Here is a 14,582-nt window from a genome sequence, read left to right as displayed (position 1 = left end):
AGGTTCTTTCCAACCCCAACCATTCTCCACATCTGAGAGCTCTGGGCTCTGCTTCTGATGTTGGATCATGTAAAGCTTAAGGGGTCAGGASAATAAAGACAGCTGAGCTGTTTTTCTGTTCAAGGCTCAACAGTTCTTTTGGCAAAGAAATACTGTGTAAACAAGCCACAAAAGAATTGAGACTGATTTTTGTAGTATATTTCATACTTTTTAACAGTGGATCTGAATAAAAAAATTCAGATGTATCACTGTTAGAAATGCTGTCACTGTTAGGTGTGTCACTGTTATAAACAGGGTAGGTAATTTTACTTTAATATTAGCCTGAAATTGGTTAATAAAATTTTCCTGAGTCCTGTCAATTCTTTAACAAGGATGTGTTTGTTTTTTATGGGTAGGGTGTGTGGGTGTGTTTTTTCTTTTTTGTTTTTGTTTTTGTTTTTCAAATTCTGGTAAGTTATAAATGACTTAATTTATTAAACCTTTATTAAACCTTTATTAAACCTTTTGCAGAATTGGCAATCTGAGATTGTCAGATTTCATGGGCAGCTGAGTGCTGTAAGCCCCACTGTTTTTCATTCAGGCAATAGACTTGCTGTGGTTTGCTTTCCCTTGTGGAAGCAGAGAGGTATTGTATGTAACTCAGAAAATAGGAGCTATCCTATTGGGCTTTCACCTGATAATTTACAAATTTAATATTCTCTAAGATGTAGAGGCATCTAGAAAATAACACAGTAATGGCGGCATGTATGATTCTCTGCAATGACTGTGTGGGTTGTTATTGTAGAAGTTTGGGCTTAAGATTTTTTTCCTCTCTTCTATTTATGTTAATACTTCTTCATTGTAAGGGCTGCTTTTGTGTGTGTGTGTGTGTGTATTCAGATCTTTACAAATGCTCTGCAGCACTTCTTCAATTTGCTCTTTACCTCGGTTATTTCATTTATGCTGTCTCGTGCCTGCAGAGCCATTTTTCATCTTCCTTGTAACCATTCATTAGCTGTGTACTGTTCACAGAGGGAGTAATCCGTAGTATGTATGTTTTCTGGGTGTGCAAGCCTACATTTCATATTCTTTGGGGAGTTCAGGGCTCTCAGGGTGATGATAAATCTTTCTTGCATAGAAGTGCAGCACTTCATTAGCTCTTCAGATGTTGGAAGGAAGTTCCCCTTAAAGCATTGATTAGAAAGAAAGAACAAGGTAAAGATGGATGTAAATACAGCAAAGGCCTACATACCTGGTAGTAAGTCAAAGCTGAATTTGGTTCAGTTTGAACTGAATTTTTCTGTGTAGAATTTATGATCTATAGTGTGTAGATTAAACAGTAAAAATTCAAACTTTTTGGAATGGAAGATATTAAAATCAGCTGCTGATTATTATTCATTGTTAAAACTCATATTTTGAAATGCTAATTGGGGCACATCACTTACTCTGCTACTGGGAATGAGGAACTGGAGGATGCTGTCAGTGTGCCTGGAACAGGTGGAATGGGACCGTACAGTTTGGGAAAAATGGAGATGATAAGCTAAAATGACAAATAATTGCACAACGTAGCAGCATTTGCTCTTCAATCTTCGACACTGTTAATAAAGAGATGAATATGGATATTCGCTGCATCCAAGGTGCAAGTGCCCTAGTTGTGGATTTGTCTGTCCATCTCTTTTGTTTTTTTCCTCCTCTCCCTCTCCTCTCCGCTACCCCAAAATGTCCAAGTAAATGAGGTGGTTCTGGAACTTAGCAGTCAGTAAACAGTGGGATTAGAGTTGGTCACCAAGAGGATTTTGCAATGGACTTTCCTGGATGCCTTTTAAACTTGCTCTTAACTTTACTGTGATTTCTGGGAGAGTGTGGGGGAAAGAGATCCAAGTGATTGTCCTGTATAAGTTGGAATAGTGTATGTAGCTTTCAGTTACATAGATTATGCCTTTTTTTTTTTTTTTGTATAGTTAATAAAAGAAAAACCTACTTGACTTTGCAACAGTAAGTAYTGCCCAGAATATGCCCTTACATCAGATGCGAGGGGCTTCTGGTACCCTTACATGGTCTAGAAAGGGAGCTAGCTGGCTCCCATGGGCAGAGTATGTAGTCCTAAGCTATACGCTTTGCATCTTTTTGCTTTAAGAAAAAAGCTGCAATATATCAGGTTCACTTCCACTCATTAACAGGTATTTAAGGACAGGTCACTGCCAAAATAGTTATTTTGAAGCTGTTTACCTGTTTTGTCTGATGACTTAATATGTAAATAATGAATTAATTAAAGAACAGCTTTTCCCTTCACGCTGCCTTAAACTTTTAATGGAACAGAATTCATTAGGGCTTATGGTTCATGTTGCTTTTGTTGTTTTTATTTTTCCTTAGATCTTGGCTATGTATGAGCTATTTGTACTGCTGAATACTTAAATTTTATTATGGACATTTGTCCTTGTTTGTGGAACTGTGTGTAGGAAAAAAAAAAGCCCTATTAGATGAGGATTTCAAAGCTTGGTTTTGTTCCAGAAAGACCTCTCCCGAAAAGGCAGACTGTGGGGACACAGCAAGTCCTGACTTTGGGTCCTGTTTTCTTGGCACTTGCCCTGGGACCATGGACTTTAGCAACCATGGGAGGCTGGACAGGTGGACTGGCAGTGAAGGGAGCTCTGCTGGGCCCTGCATTTTTCCCTTGGGGCACCCTTTTTTTACATTAAAAAGGTCTTAATAAAAATGTGTAGTTTCATTTTTTTTCCTACTATCTCTTCCGAAAATTATGTTTTTGTGTGGGGACTTTTGGCATTCAGAGCACTTGGGGCTGCTTCCATGRTTTGTGGGAGTCCAGCAAGAGTTTTGTGTGTTGACCCTGCTCTATTTGCTCTCCCATCTCGCATTTTCATAATCGAGTAACCAAACTTGGTCTGTCTCAACATCAGGATTGACTTTSTAGTTTACTTAGGATGAGAGTGCAAACAGAAACTGGGAGAACTGTTTACTTGCTGTGTAAGGTGAGTTGCGTGCTCTGGGATGGACTGTCTACAGCAGGAGAGCAGTGTGGTTGACTCTAGGTACTTAGGAAACGCCTCTCTTCTCCAGATATCTCCAGGAATGGAATTTGTCAGATAACATGGAAAGGTTCAAGTTAATAATAGCTAGATTTGAGTTACAGTATAAATACAAAGCCAAAATACTCATGTGTTATGTGCAATGCTGTTCTAGCAGCTCTTAACCCTGCAAAAGAGGAATGAATTACCAATTTGAACTCTGTTATTGTAAATTTTTAATTCTCTTCATAACATTGAGTTCAGATCTGTTTGCAACATTGAGTTCAGATATTATTTGTGCTACAAATGCAGATTTGTTCAACATGTTTTTCTCATCATTTTTTTTTCCTCAGTAAGTAATGCAAAAGTTTTTACTTTCTTTAATGAGGATTAATGGATGCTTTTAAAAGTTCCWCTCAGTAAAGCATCTGACATGTTGACGATAGCTGCTTTACTTCCACCCCCCACACCGCCTTTYTTCAGATGTGTGAACCCTATACCTAAGGGAAAAAACACACAGACCTGATATTTCCTTATTATTTCTTGCCTTATGCCCATTACAGCATCTCTATTTCATGTGCTGGTTACCTCAGTTGAACTTCTTACTCCTGTGACTCTGTGTGGCAGGTATGAGTTGTTGATTGCTCCTGCCATGTGGTGCCTTGGAATTAGGGAGGAGACTATAGTTCTGCCCTGGGCTTAGGAGTCTGGCCTTTGCTAAGAGATCACTAGTGAAAATAGCCCTCTTACATTCTTTTATCTGCCTGGTCTTTTTTTGGATGTGGTTTTTCTGACATATAATCAAATAAAAATGTATAATGCAGCATGGTGTTTTGGAATAGCACCTCATGCCTAAGTTAGGGATTTGTAACAGCGCAGGATCTATGGATAGTCTGCACTGACTTCACTTTTAATAGAAGTGTTATTCTTCATTTAATGTGCAAAGCTTTAAAGAAAAGGCATTAAAGTTAGCTCAGAAAACTGTGAGAATAATAGCTAAGAATTTTTCTTAGAGTAAATGAATGATAAAATACAAGAATCCACGGTATAAGAGAATTTTAAATGGCATGTGCTTTTAGACTTTTGCAGCATGAGTTTGCATAAGTTTTAAACTATTTTTAGCAATTGCAGTGTAGCTACTTAACCTACTTGCCCAGTTTCTTCCCTGATTCTGAAGAGAGGCCGACTTGTATTTTTTCTCAAGAGAGGCCTGCAAAGGCAAAAAGACACGTTAAACACTACTACCCCTAAATAGAAATGGATACGTTGTTAAAAGCTACAAATAAAATTACGATTTATTGGAAATTTGGGAATAAATCATTTACAGCCTCCAGTCTAGTGGCCTTTTTAAATGGCTTTCCCTCCCCTTGCTTCCRTAAGTTCAGCCTGAAATGCTACTATATATCACTTCTGTAAGTCCAGCCATATAGAATTAGGGCTGGTGCAGTGGATTTGGCATTGCCAAAGGGTGGCAGAAAGGCGAGCCAGGCCCTGCCCCCTGTTCCATTTGGATACGTGCCAGAGAGGTGCTGCCCTGAGGATGCCATTGCAGCCACCCGGGGCAACATACCTCACGTTAGACCCTGGGTATCGTGTGGTGGCTTCCAGTTTCCGCTGAGTTCAGCGTGAGGTGGCAAATAAGGGTGCCCTGTCCTGCAGAGGTGGAGTGTTGTTAAGGGGCAATCCTGCCGGCCTGTTCAAGTGGGATACGCGGTACTGTCACCTCGTGGAGAGCTGGTGCTGGCCCCTCTGTTACGGGCAGCTGGAGGGGTACAGATCTTCTCTTGCTCTGACTAGCTGTATGTGAAGAAAGATAGTCTTCTGTTGAAAAGATTAGAAAGGAAAAAGAATAAAAATATATAGCTTTGGGTGATTTCCCCCAATTCTGAATACAATCTTGCATCCATTTTTTTTTTTTTTTCCCATAGCGTTTTAGACATTAGTCTGAAAAGTGTAATATTTCTGTCAACATCCAGTCGGTTCATATTTCCAGAATGCTTTGAATTTAAATAGTATTTGAATATTTGAAATAATACATAATGCACATAGAGCAATAGCAAGATATATATTAGCCTTATTTTTCTAACTTGCATGTGAGAAATTAAAATGGAAATCACTAGGTAGGTATACCAGCTCATGTCAATATATTGATACTATGGTTAYAGTAACATTTTAAGATAGTGTTGATGCAAAAGTTTGCCTTTTAGACTTTGGTAACTACTTTAGCAGAGTTTCAAATCATATGGGAAAAAAACTCATATGGTAAAGTATTTGAGGAAAATTGCTAAAAGCATGAATATCAAAACGTGTTTTAAGGAAGAAATTGATTGGTTAAGTTTGTATTTTTTGATTGTTTTAGGAATGTGGAATTTCTTTATGTACACAAGTACATTTACAAAATGAATACTAGCTGAAAGGAGGTGTATATGTAATTGCCAATAACTAAAGATATTTTAGAGAGTTTTGGCATTTACAGTGTTTGTAGTGTTTATAGCTATACTATTATATTTACACTGTTTTTACATATCTTGTCACATCCTAGTTTTTTAAGCAGAGTGAACTAGCTACAAGAGTTGGTAAGCGTAAGATTTTCATAGAGCAGGGACAGTGGGATTTTACTGAAGTCACAGCTTCCAGTTCAGAACCAAGTCAACGTTGAATTCAGACCAGTTCGCTTAGGAGTCTGTCCATTTGAGCCTTAAGCTTGCCAGGTTTATTCTGCAACCTCTCTAGATCCTGTTTCAGTGCTTAATTATCCTAGTCATTTTTTTTTTCTATCTAGCTAATACTTGTTCTCTTAAATAAAAGATAGTAAGTAAAATGAAGTAATATTGAAACTTTTGTTTCATGAATTTTCTCCATTTGTATTATTCCTAGTGTGTGGCAAGTTGTCCTTAGATAAGGAGGAGACATGTAGGGTTGAAGTCTGTTGTCCTGTCTGGCTTCGGTTAGAAGCCTTTGCTTTGGAAGCTCTCCCGCCTCAGCACTGGAGCAAGCAGTATTTTCCTTGGCTTAATTCCAGAAAGAGAGGTACGGCTTTTGTGAGTAGTTGTACCTATTTCAGGTGGGAGAGGGGTAGAGGAGGGACATTGTTGGATGTTGTATCTAGTATACATTTAATGCAAATATTTGGACTTGTATGTAATCTTGTGCGTGTATATATATATATATATATATATATATATACACATACACACACACATATATATGTTTTCCTACCAGGAATATAATGTAATGCTTTTGCTCCTTTGTGCTTCAAAGATAGACAGGCACATTAAAAGACCACTTTTGAGCTAGTCAGTCATTTAGAAAACTGATGAATGTAATCTCTTATAAAGAGGGGAAAAAAAGACCCATAGAAAATCATAGCAATGTTATAATGCAGATGATGACTTACTAAAAAGGAAGTCTTAAAAATTTGATAGACTGTTATTACATTACTCAACCTGTTTATTAACTTCATCCATCTCACTTCATCTCAAATAAAAAAATGGTTTAAAAATACTAACTTTTGTTATATAAAAGCATCTATATAAATAAAGACAAAAGTCCTGTAAGAAATTGTGCTATGGAGGATTCCTTTATATTTTTGGTACTTATTTTAGGAGATGTGTATTGTGTTATAAGCAGATGAGATTAGTATGAAATCCTAAAAGCGGTTCTCTCCTGTCTCCTCAGGTAACTGTTCACCTGGTATTTCTCAGCTCCTAGTGCTAGCCTAATGTCAATGCTTCCATGATCTCTGAGACTTTCTCAGTTTTACTTTCTAAAAGGAGATCTCTGCTTGTTGATTAGCTGGTGCATCATATCAGGATCACAGAATCCTTAAGGTTGAAAGGAACCTTTAGAGATCATCTAGCCCAATCCCCCTGCACATGCAGTCCTAGGCTTTCCTAGCTCGTGATTCCTCATCCTCTCCTCACTTCCACCCCCTCCTCAGTTTTCACAAGTGTCCTGTCCTGACCTGTGCTGCAAGCTACCTCACCACTTGTGCTTACATTGGGTTTTTATGCATCTGAAGTGTCTGATCAGTTCTCATTGTGGGTAGTGCTTATGGTGGATGATTTGTGTCATGAATTGTTAGTGCAGTATTATTGTTCTTCCTCTCTTTTTGCTTTGATCTTTTCTTTAATTATATCAACTTGAAACTTGAATTATAACTTTTCTAATGCTCTGATAGACAAATTGCTTTATAGACCTAGGGCTAAAATATGCTTGGAAGCCACGTAGTGGCTACATTATCAGGGTAGACTTGCTAATGTAAAAATATGGTAGTCAGGAGTCAGATGTCTTGGAAGCATATTGTGTGTTGTTATGAACTTAAAATCTGTGAAGATGGATTTATGATTGGGATAGGTCCAACAATTGCTGATTAGTGATTGCTCTGTGATTAAGATTAAGAAATGCTTAGTATGTTTCTGACAGGGAATGATGCATGTAGCTCCACTAAGAGAGTGGGTTGTTGTGTGAAGGAGAGCAGCTTAGTGCTTCAGAAGAATTGATCCAGCCTCCTCTCTTTTCTGAGTTTAAGCGTGATAACTTGGAGAACCCCTGCTGTTTAGTCTTAGGGATGACTGTGTGTATCTGTTAGTGGCCATACATTTTGCCTTGTACTCACTCACTAATGTCCAGAAAACATCCAGGCAAAAGGTGCTCTTCTAGAGGGCACCTTTGAAAAGGTTTGGCTGTGATGAAGCATGTATCTTTACATGCGATTATTCAAAGTAGGAGCTGGGAATACATGGTTTTGGATTGTTCATCATCATTGGAAATAAGCTGTTATCTGGTGGTAGTTACTGAGATTTCTTAAGCACACTGGTGCTAATTCTGCTTCAAATTATTAGTTATAAACTTTCTCCATTGAGGCATGTATGAACATTTAAGAGTGCTTCTCTTGTTGATCCTGTCCACTGTGAAACTGGAGCTGTAATTAAATTTAGACAGATTTGTGCTGTGAAGCTGAGCGTGATGCTTCTGCTAAAGTGCCTAAAGCTGGTATGAATAATTTGGAAGGTGAGTTGGCTCTGTTTTCCTCCTGCTTCCATCTTCTCAGTACCTCTATGTTCATTTTATTTTCTAGTTACTGGAGGTGACATCTTCTTCCTTAGTACTCTGTTCTGGAAGAGTCTCTTTCCATTGGCTTTACAGGCCAGCAGATTAGATTTACCTTGTTAATTGAATATGCAGTCAATATGAACAGCTCCATAGAGCCTCTAAGCCAAAGTGTAAAATATTTATTGGACAAACGAATGAAGACTGATCAAATTGGCACAGTGGTCAGAAACAAAAGAAAATGAAGTATACCTCTCTTTTCCACTTTTTAATATTTTTGTAGGTATTCTTCGTAGGTAAAATAATGTATATGCTTCTTCTGCCCCCTCTAAGTTTTGAGAATTTTAGTTTGTTACAATAAAATACAGAAAGTTTATCTAAAAGTGGTTGATGAATATTTAAAGGCTAGAAAAATACTGCATCAGGAATGTGCTTGTGTATGAGGCAAAGAAGCAGGACATTTATTTTGCGGGTAGATGAATACCCAGACATTTAATGTAGGCATAGAAACACTGAATAATACAAAGAATCTGCCGTAGGTGCATTGGCTGTTCTGTTAACAACAGTAAAGGACATAAAGCAACACTTAATGAAGACTACTTAATATTGTATACAATGAATTTGGACTCATTGTCAGCATTAACACTGAGGTTAGAAAGGATTTAAAGGATTATTTCACTTTAAGTGAAATAACACAGGCTTGTGGTTACACTAGATAAGATGAAAACTATATTATAGGATGGCAGAATGCTGTAGTGCAGAACAGAGATATTGATGTGGAAATCTTTCCCTAACTATCTCTTTTGACAGCCTCTCATGATGGAAGTCAAATCTGTAAATTTGACCAGGAGACAGACCTGTAACTGGGAGTGTTTGTTTTATGGAGGATTTATGCAAGGATTTCTGTTTGTTTCTGCCATAACTCAAACAAAGAGTGAGTTGGGTCTGTTTTCCCTGGAGAAGAGAAGGTTGAGAGGGGATCTTATCAACATGCACAAATACCTGAGGGGAGAATGTAGGGAGGAAGGGGCCAAACTATTCCAAGTAATAGGAACTCTTGCCAGTAAAAGGACAGGGGCAATGGGTTTAAATTGAAACACAGATGATGTCTAGAGATCCCTTCCAACCCCAACCATTCTGTGATTCTGTAGTGTGGACTTGGTTGTAAGAGCCCAACAAGCAGATTTTTTTCTTAATTTTAGGAACACAGAAGGAGGTGAGATAGGATTTATCATAGAAATTCCTGTTGAAGCTGTAGCTAGAGTAGCTGCACAATTTCTCTTAGGGAATGCAAAATAAAGAAGATTATTGCATAATGTGCCCTCTGAAGAGGCTATGTAAAGTGGCTAGTGTAATTGGAAATATCAGGTGTGATTTTATTTGAAATAAGAATGAATTCTGACAGAAAAGCTTTCTCCTGTTTGGCAGCCAATAAAAATCTCTTGATTCTTAACTTCTTGAGCGTTAATGAAGAAAGATAAATCTTGCTTAGCATTATGTTGAGCTACGTTATGCCAATTACAGTTACTTGCAGCATCACTAAGAACGCAGAAGCCAAGCTGATGCAGTATACTTGGAATCCAAATTTGGGAAGAAACAGATGGTTGCTTATGCTTATTGCTGTGGCAAGCTAGCTAGCAAAAAGTACATTACAAATAACTTTTTTTTTTTTCCTTTAGGGCAACTCAAATTAAATGAAATAGTGACAAGTTAGTACAGACTTCCTAGACTATGTGCAGACCTCTGTCAGCCTATAGGAGGCATATGTGCTGATTCTTACCCTGCAAGTATTTGCTTTTAAAAATGATACAGAATGACACTTCCAGATTGACCAAGACCTGATATTATAGCACTTGCCCACCAAGAAGCTTCTTATTTTTTAAACTCTTCCTTTCCTGAAGCCTTCAGCATAGCTATTGGTTTCAGTTAGTGTTTTGATTCCAACTTTGTAGCTGTCAGTAGTGGTGTTGTGGGAATCACTGAATCTGCTTTTTTCCAGACTTGACCYTGTTATCTATTAATACGAAGAAAGTCTGTTAGCTGACAGTGGAATCAAATGGGAATTGATATGCTGTTATTTACAGCTTCATTAAAAATAATTCTTGTAAATAAAACATTAGAAACCTCTAAATTTCAGTCAGATCTCAAAAGTGTGTTTTAATGGTTAGTAGAATCCTTTTTCTAGATGATTCTAGTGATGAATACCTTTTACTGAGAGGAGAAATAAACTGGTTCTGAATGGAGGGAGTCTACCCTGTAGTTCTGAAGCAAATCTTACTAACAAGAAGGAATTGTGTACCTACAGCAAAAACGCTTCAGTAAACCAGATAAATTAATTCTAATGACTGTATTGTCTACCCATTACAAACAAATTAATAACAATATTGCTTCTGTAGCTTACCTGGGTAGGTGATTAATGTTCAGTATTACATATGCTAGTGTCTTTTGGCAATATGAAAGCCCAAATGTTTAACAAGAAYGCGATTTCAAATTAAAGCCATAAATCAGAGTTATTGAAGGCCGTCGTGGAGCGTGCCGCGCTCCTCAGCCGGCACCGGGCACTGGGCGGCGTTTTGTCCCCCGCGCTCCTGGCACAGGAGCCTCTTTATCAGCCACTGTCTTTCCAGTCACGCTTGTGTTCAYGTCTCTGCTACATGCTCTGCTGATTACCTTGGAAAAGGGCAGTGCTGTAACTGTGCAACTGACCTTTCAGTTTATTTTCTCTTGTGTAATATGAAACACGAGCTAACATAGTCGTAGTCGGCTGATTTCTAGAGAAGAAATCTGTCTCTGTATTTCCACAGCTTTCTGCTCGCATATGATGGAGTTGCTCTCATCATTTGAAAAGAACSACCCCAAATTTCTTTTGGTGTCATCCCAACAGAAAAGCAAGTTGATACTTTAAAATAGGAGGGAGGTTAGCGTAAATTTTCTGCACAGGTAAGGCTATTAAGCAGAGAAGCCAGACAGTTTTGAGTTTTTTTCAATTAATGGACACTGTCTGGCTTCTCTGCTTAATAGCCTTGTCTCATAAGTGTCTTAATATTTGTCTCATAAGTGTTAAGATGTGTAAAATGGAATAAACCAAGTGTGCTACCAGTAAATTTGCTGCTTGAATACCAAGGGAAGCATATGAAATTGAGCCTTCAGCATTATTTAGTAATTGYTATCTTAGCTTCTGTCTTGAGGAGAAAGTCTAAATATTTTAGTAGCTTTGGCAGATGTAGAGTGTGCGTAGTTGTATTACAACTCTTTATGAATAACTATTTTTTTAAGGTATTTGTGGGTGGTTCGTATGTGGAATTTTTTGGTTGTTTGTTTGAAAACTGTATAGGTACATATTTAACTCTATAAGGTTAACAAAGGTAAAGTAACTTTCTAACAGTAGGTGCTGTTCCTTAAGCATGTGGGTGATTCCTGTTGTGCTTCTGCTCTTTCTTGCGCTCTAATGTCTTTGCCTAGTTCTGCTGGCCTCTAATGGAGGGGAATTACCTCTTGCACTTTGTAAACATTAGTAATTTGTTACACTTAACCTGTGAAGTGCGTCCGTGTGTTCCTAATAAACTGAAGGAGGAGATAGATGAGCAAACGTGGATATGGGTAAGGTGGCCTCTAAACACTGTCATTGGGAAGGGCATTCTCAGGTGCAGGATTGCTTTAGGAAAGCAAGGAGACACCTATTACTAAGTGATTGCATTTGAGTGTGCATTTAGTACATCCTGTAATCACTCCCTCCTTTGCTTCTGAATGAAGCAGTATGTGTGTTTGTTATGAGGCTGATGGCAAGACATTACAGATGTCAGATGCTAGTGAARTCCCTAAATGATCTTAATGTTTAAAGCGGGAAGGAGACTTGATTCCAGTACTTGTGCTGTACAAGAAATCGGTGTGCCGGAACTCAAGTCTGTTGTCTTGCTGAAATAAATTTATATTTATTAGCCTTCATTGCTTGTTAGTTTTATATCTGTATTGGAAGTACCAGCTGCTGATAGGATGTCAGGCTCTGTAGCCACTCTGTAATATTTTCTGGCACTTTCATTTATTTTGTCATTCTTACAGATATGGCAGTGTATATTGTTACCATGGCTTGCATGGCAGTTAAATTATTTTGAGAGAAGGGAGAGAGGAGAGAATGGAGAGAGAGAAAAAAAAAAAAAAAAGAAAAAGGCATTGTCAGTCCCTTTGTCCTTTATGAATAACTTAAAAATTAACAAATATATGTTTGTGGACAGTTAAAGTGTAACGGAGCCTCTCAAGAGTGATTCGGGAGTTCATGTCCTTTGACTGACCATGGAAGGAGCCTGGGGGTTTTAAGGAACTGCTGAATTACGATGTTGTGATTCCTGTTGCATTTCCCTCACCATCTCTCCCCGCTCCCTCTTCCTACTGCTATCTCCAATGTGGATTTTGATATTACAGTTTTATTTTAGTTGGAGAGATGTAGTAAATATGCACAATTTATAAATGCAATTACTTGTTGTCTTGGTAAAATCTTTTTGGATGTAGCTAACAAGAGCCATTATGATCAAGGGATTCAGCAACAGCAGACAGTGCTGATGTACCCTCTCTCCCCTCCCCCTTTCCTTTGAGGGGATATTAAGAAAATCTCCTGTTGAGACCAAAAAGACACAGAGCAGAGCTGTCTTGTCTGTTGAAAATGAAAAAATGCATGTTGGCATTCATTATCTGCAGACTAAAGAACACTTGGAAAAGTTACTTTGAAATTTTTACCTTTTTTACTCTTTTTCTATGGTTCTTTGCTGTGGGGTCTTTTTAGCAATAAATTATAAAAGAAAACTCCTCAAGCTGAAGCAGGTCTTGAAATTCTAGCACTTCTTTAACTGTATGAATTAACACATTAGACCCCTGTGCACGCAAGTTTAGGATAGCAGTTAATTTTTTCATGCTCATATAAGCTTAGTAACATTACACAATCTTTAGGATCTTCAGCTTTGAGCTGAAAAATGGGTGCTGAGTTGCCTCTGATCTCATAATTCAGCTGTTATGAGACTTTTCATGGAAAAAGAAAAACATATAAATAAACAACATTAGTTGATTGAGATGAAGGATAAAGAGTAACCTGCAAAAACACAAGATCTGCTGAAATACCCTTGCATATTTCATGGACTTGATATCTAGTAAATATCTAGGCTTTATGTAAGAGATTTTTCTTCAAGGATATAAAATTATGAATTTAAAAATTAGTGTTGAATTTCACTATTGAATTCTTCTGCCTATTATAATTAAAATATGTTTTCTTCTGCACTTTTAATGTAAATCCATCCTCATATATTTGTAAATTAAAGCTGTTTAAATGTGACATTGTACCATTGCCTACACAAAATTATAAAGCTTATTCAAATTGTAGGGTTTATAAAACATACAAATGCTGAACTTAATATGGAGATGCAGGAGAGGTAGGTTCCTCGTGCAGGTGGTCTGTGTGGACTCGCTGTAATGGTAAAGCTACTACCGGTCCTGTGACAATCTGGTGAATGGGGGGGCGGGGAAAGAGGGGTAACGTACTTCTGTAGTGAATAATTTTAATAAGATTTTAGGAAAACTCAGATCACAGACTTTCTAGTCTCATGATTTCATTTCTAGCCTCGTGATAGGATGCATCTACTTCTAGACCTGTGGAAAAGTGAAATGAAATGATGTCTTCTTTCTTTGTCCATCAGCCATTTTTGTACTTCCAAAACATATTCTCTCAACATCCTTCTAATGCTTTAAAGGTTATAGGCTGTTCAAATGCTGGTTAATATGCTTTAAAATGTATTAAAAAGATTAACTGAATAGGACAAGATGCTGCTGTGGAGGAAAGTTTAAATCAATCCTCTAAAACAGTAAGGTTGATGTACATATGTTAAAATGCAGTAAATAGTTCTGAAATTCATAGTGACCACATGAGATTTTTGTATGTTTTTGTTCCTCAAGTATGGTTACTTTGTATAATGCTCGAGGTAGAAAAATGAAGTGTGGGAAAGGTAGAGGGATGGGAAAGAGAACTGAATGTGATTAAATACAAGTATTTTGTTTTGGTCTGCTTTCACTGGTGATGAAAATAGTTGAAGAAACAGCAGGGGACAGAAATTTTTTCTTCCCAAACCTTATAGTTTATCACTTTCTGATGTATTTGATTTATTGAACTGCTGAAACCGCTTCAGGAAGAACCTAATCTTGTCTCCTTTTATCTTCCTTCAATCCTTTTCCCCTTAAAAACAATAAAAGTAGAAAGATAAGTTTACCTCTGTAAGTAGCTGAACGAGGACAGTTTGGGAGAATTGTGACCTTGAGAGTAGAGGACAAAATGAGCAGCAAGGGCTCATTAATTGATGCAGTCTTGACTTTGGTGCTTGTGCAAGTGTGTAACTATGCCTTCAAAACCCAAACAACAGTAGTATAAATTGCATTTTGTGAATGGCCCCATGCTCTCTGTTTAAATTGCTCAGATATGTTATTTTTTTTCCCCTTCTTTCCAGTGGTGTAAGGGTCACAGCGGAAATAAAAATGGGCATTGGATGA

General features: G+C 37.6%; 1 protein-coding gene across 1 annotated transcript in view; it reads left to right on the top strand.

The window, feature by feature from the left end:
• Positions 1-8,533: 8,533 nt before the first annotated feature.
• GBE1 (1,4-alpha-glucan branching enzyme 1) overlaps positions 8,534-14,582 on the top strand; it is a 106,722-nt gene continuing 100,673 nt past the window's right edge. The window contains exons 1-2 of the mRNA XM_026045014.1: positions 8,534-8,592; positions 10,968-10,997. Coding sequence (XP_025900799.1) covers positions 8,534-8,592; positions 10,968-10,997 — 89 coding nt within the window. The remainder of the gene's footprint in view (positions 8,593-10,967; positions 10,998-14,582) is intronic.

The sequence above is a fragment of the Nothoprocta perdicaria genome, unplaced genomic scaffold (genome assembly GCF_003342845.1).
Source record: "Nothoprocta perdicaria isolate Ctin4 unplaced genomic scaffold, notPer1 scaffold_394, whole genome shotgun sequence".
Taxonomy (NCBI): domain Eukaryota; kingdom Metazoa; phylum Chordata; class Aves; order Tinamiformes; family Tinamidae; genus Nothoprocta; species Nothoprocta perdicaria.
This window is presented reverse-complemented; position numbering and strand designations above follow the sequence as displayed.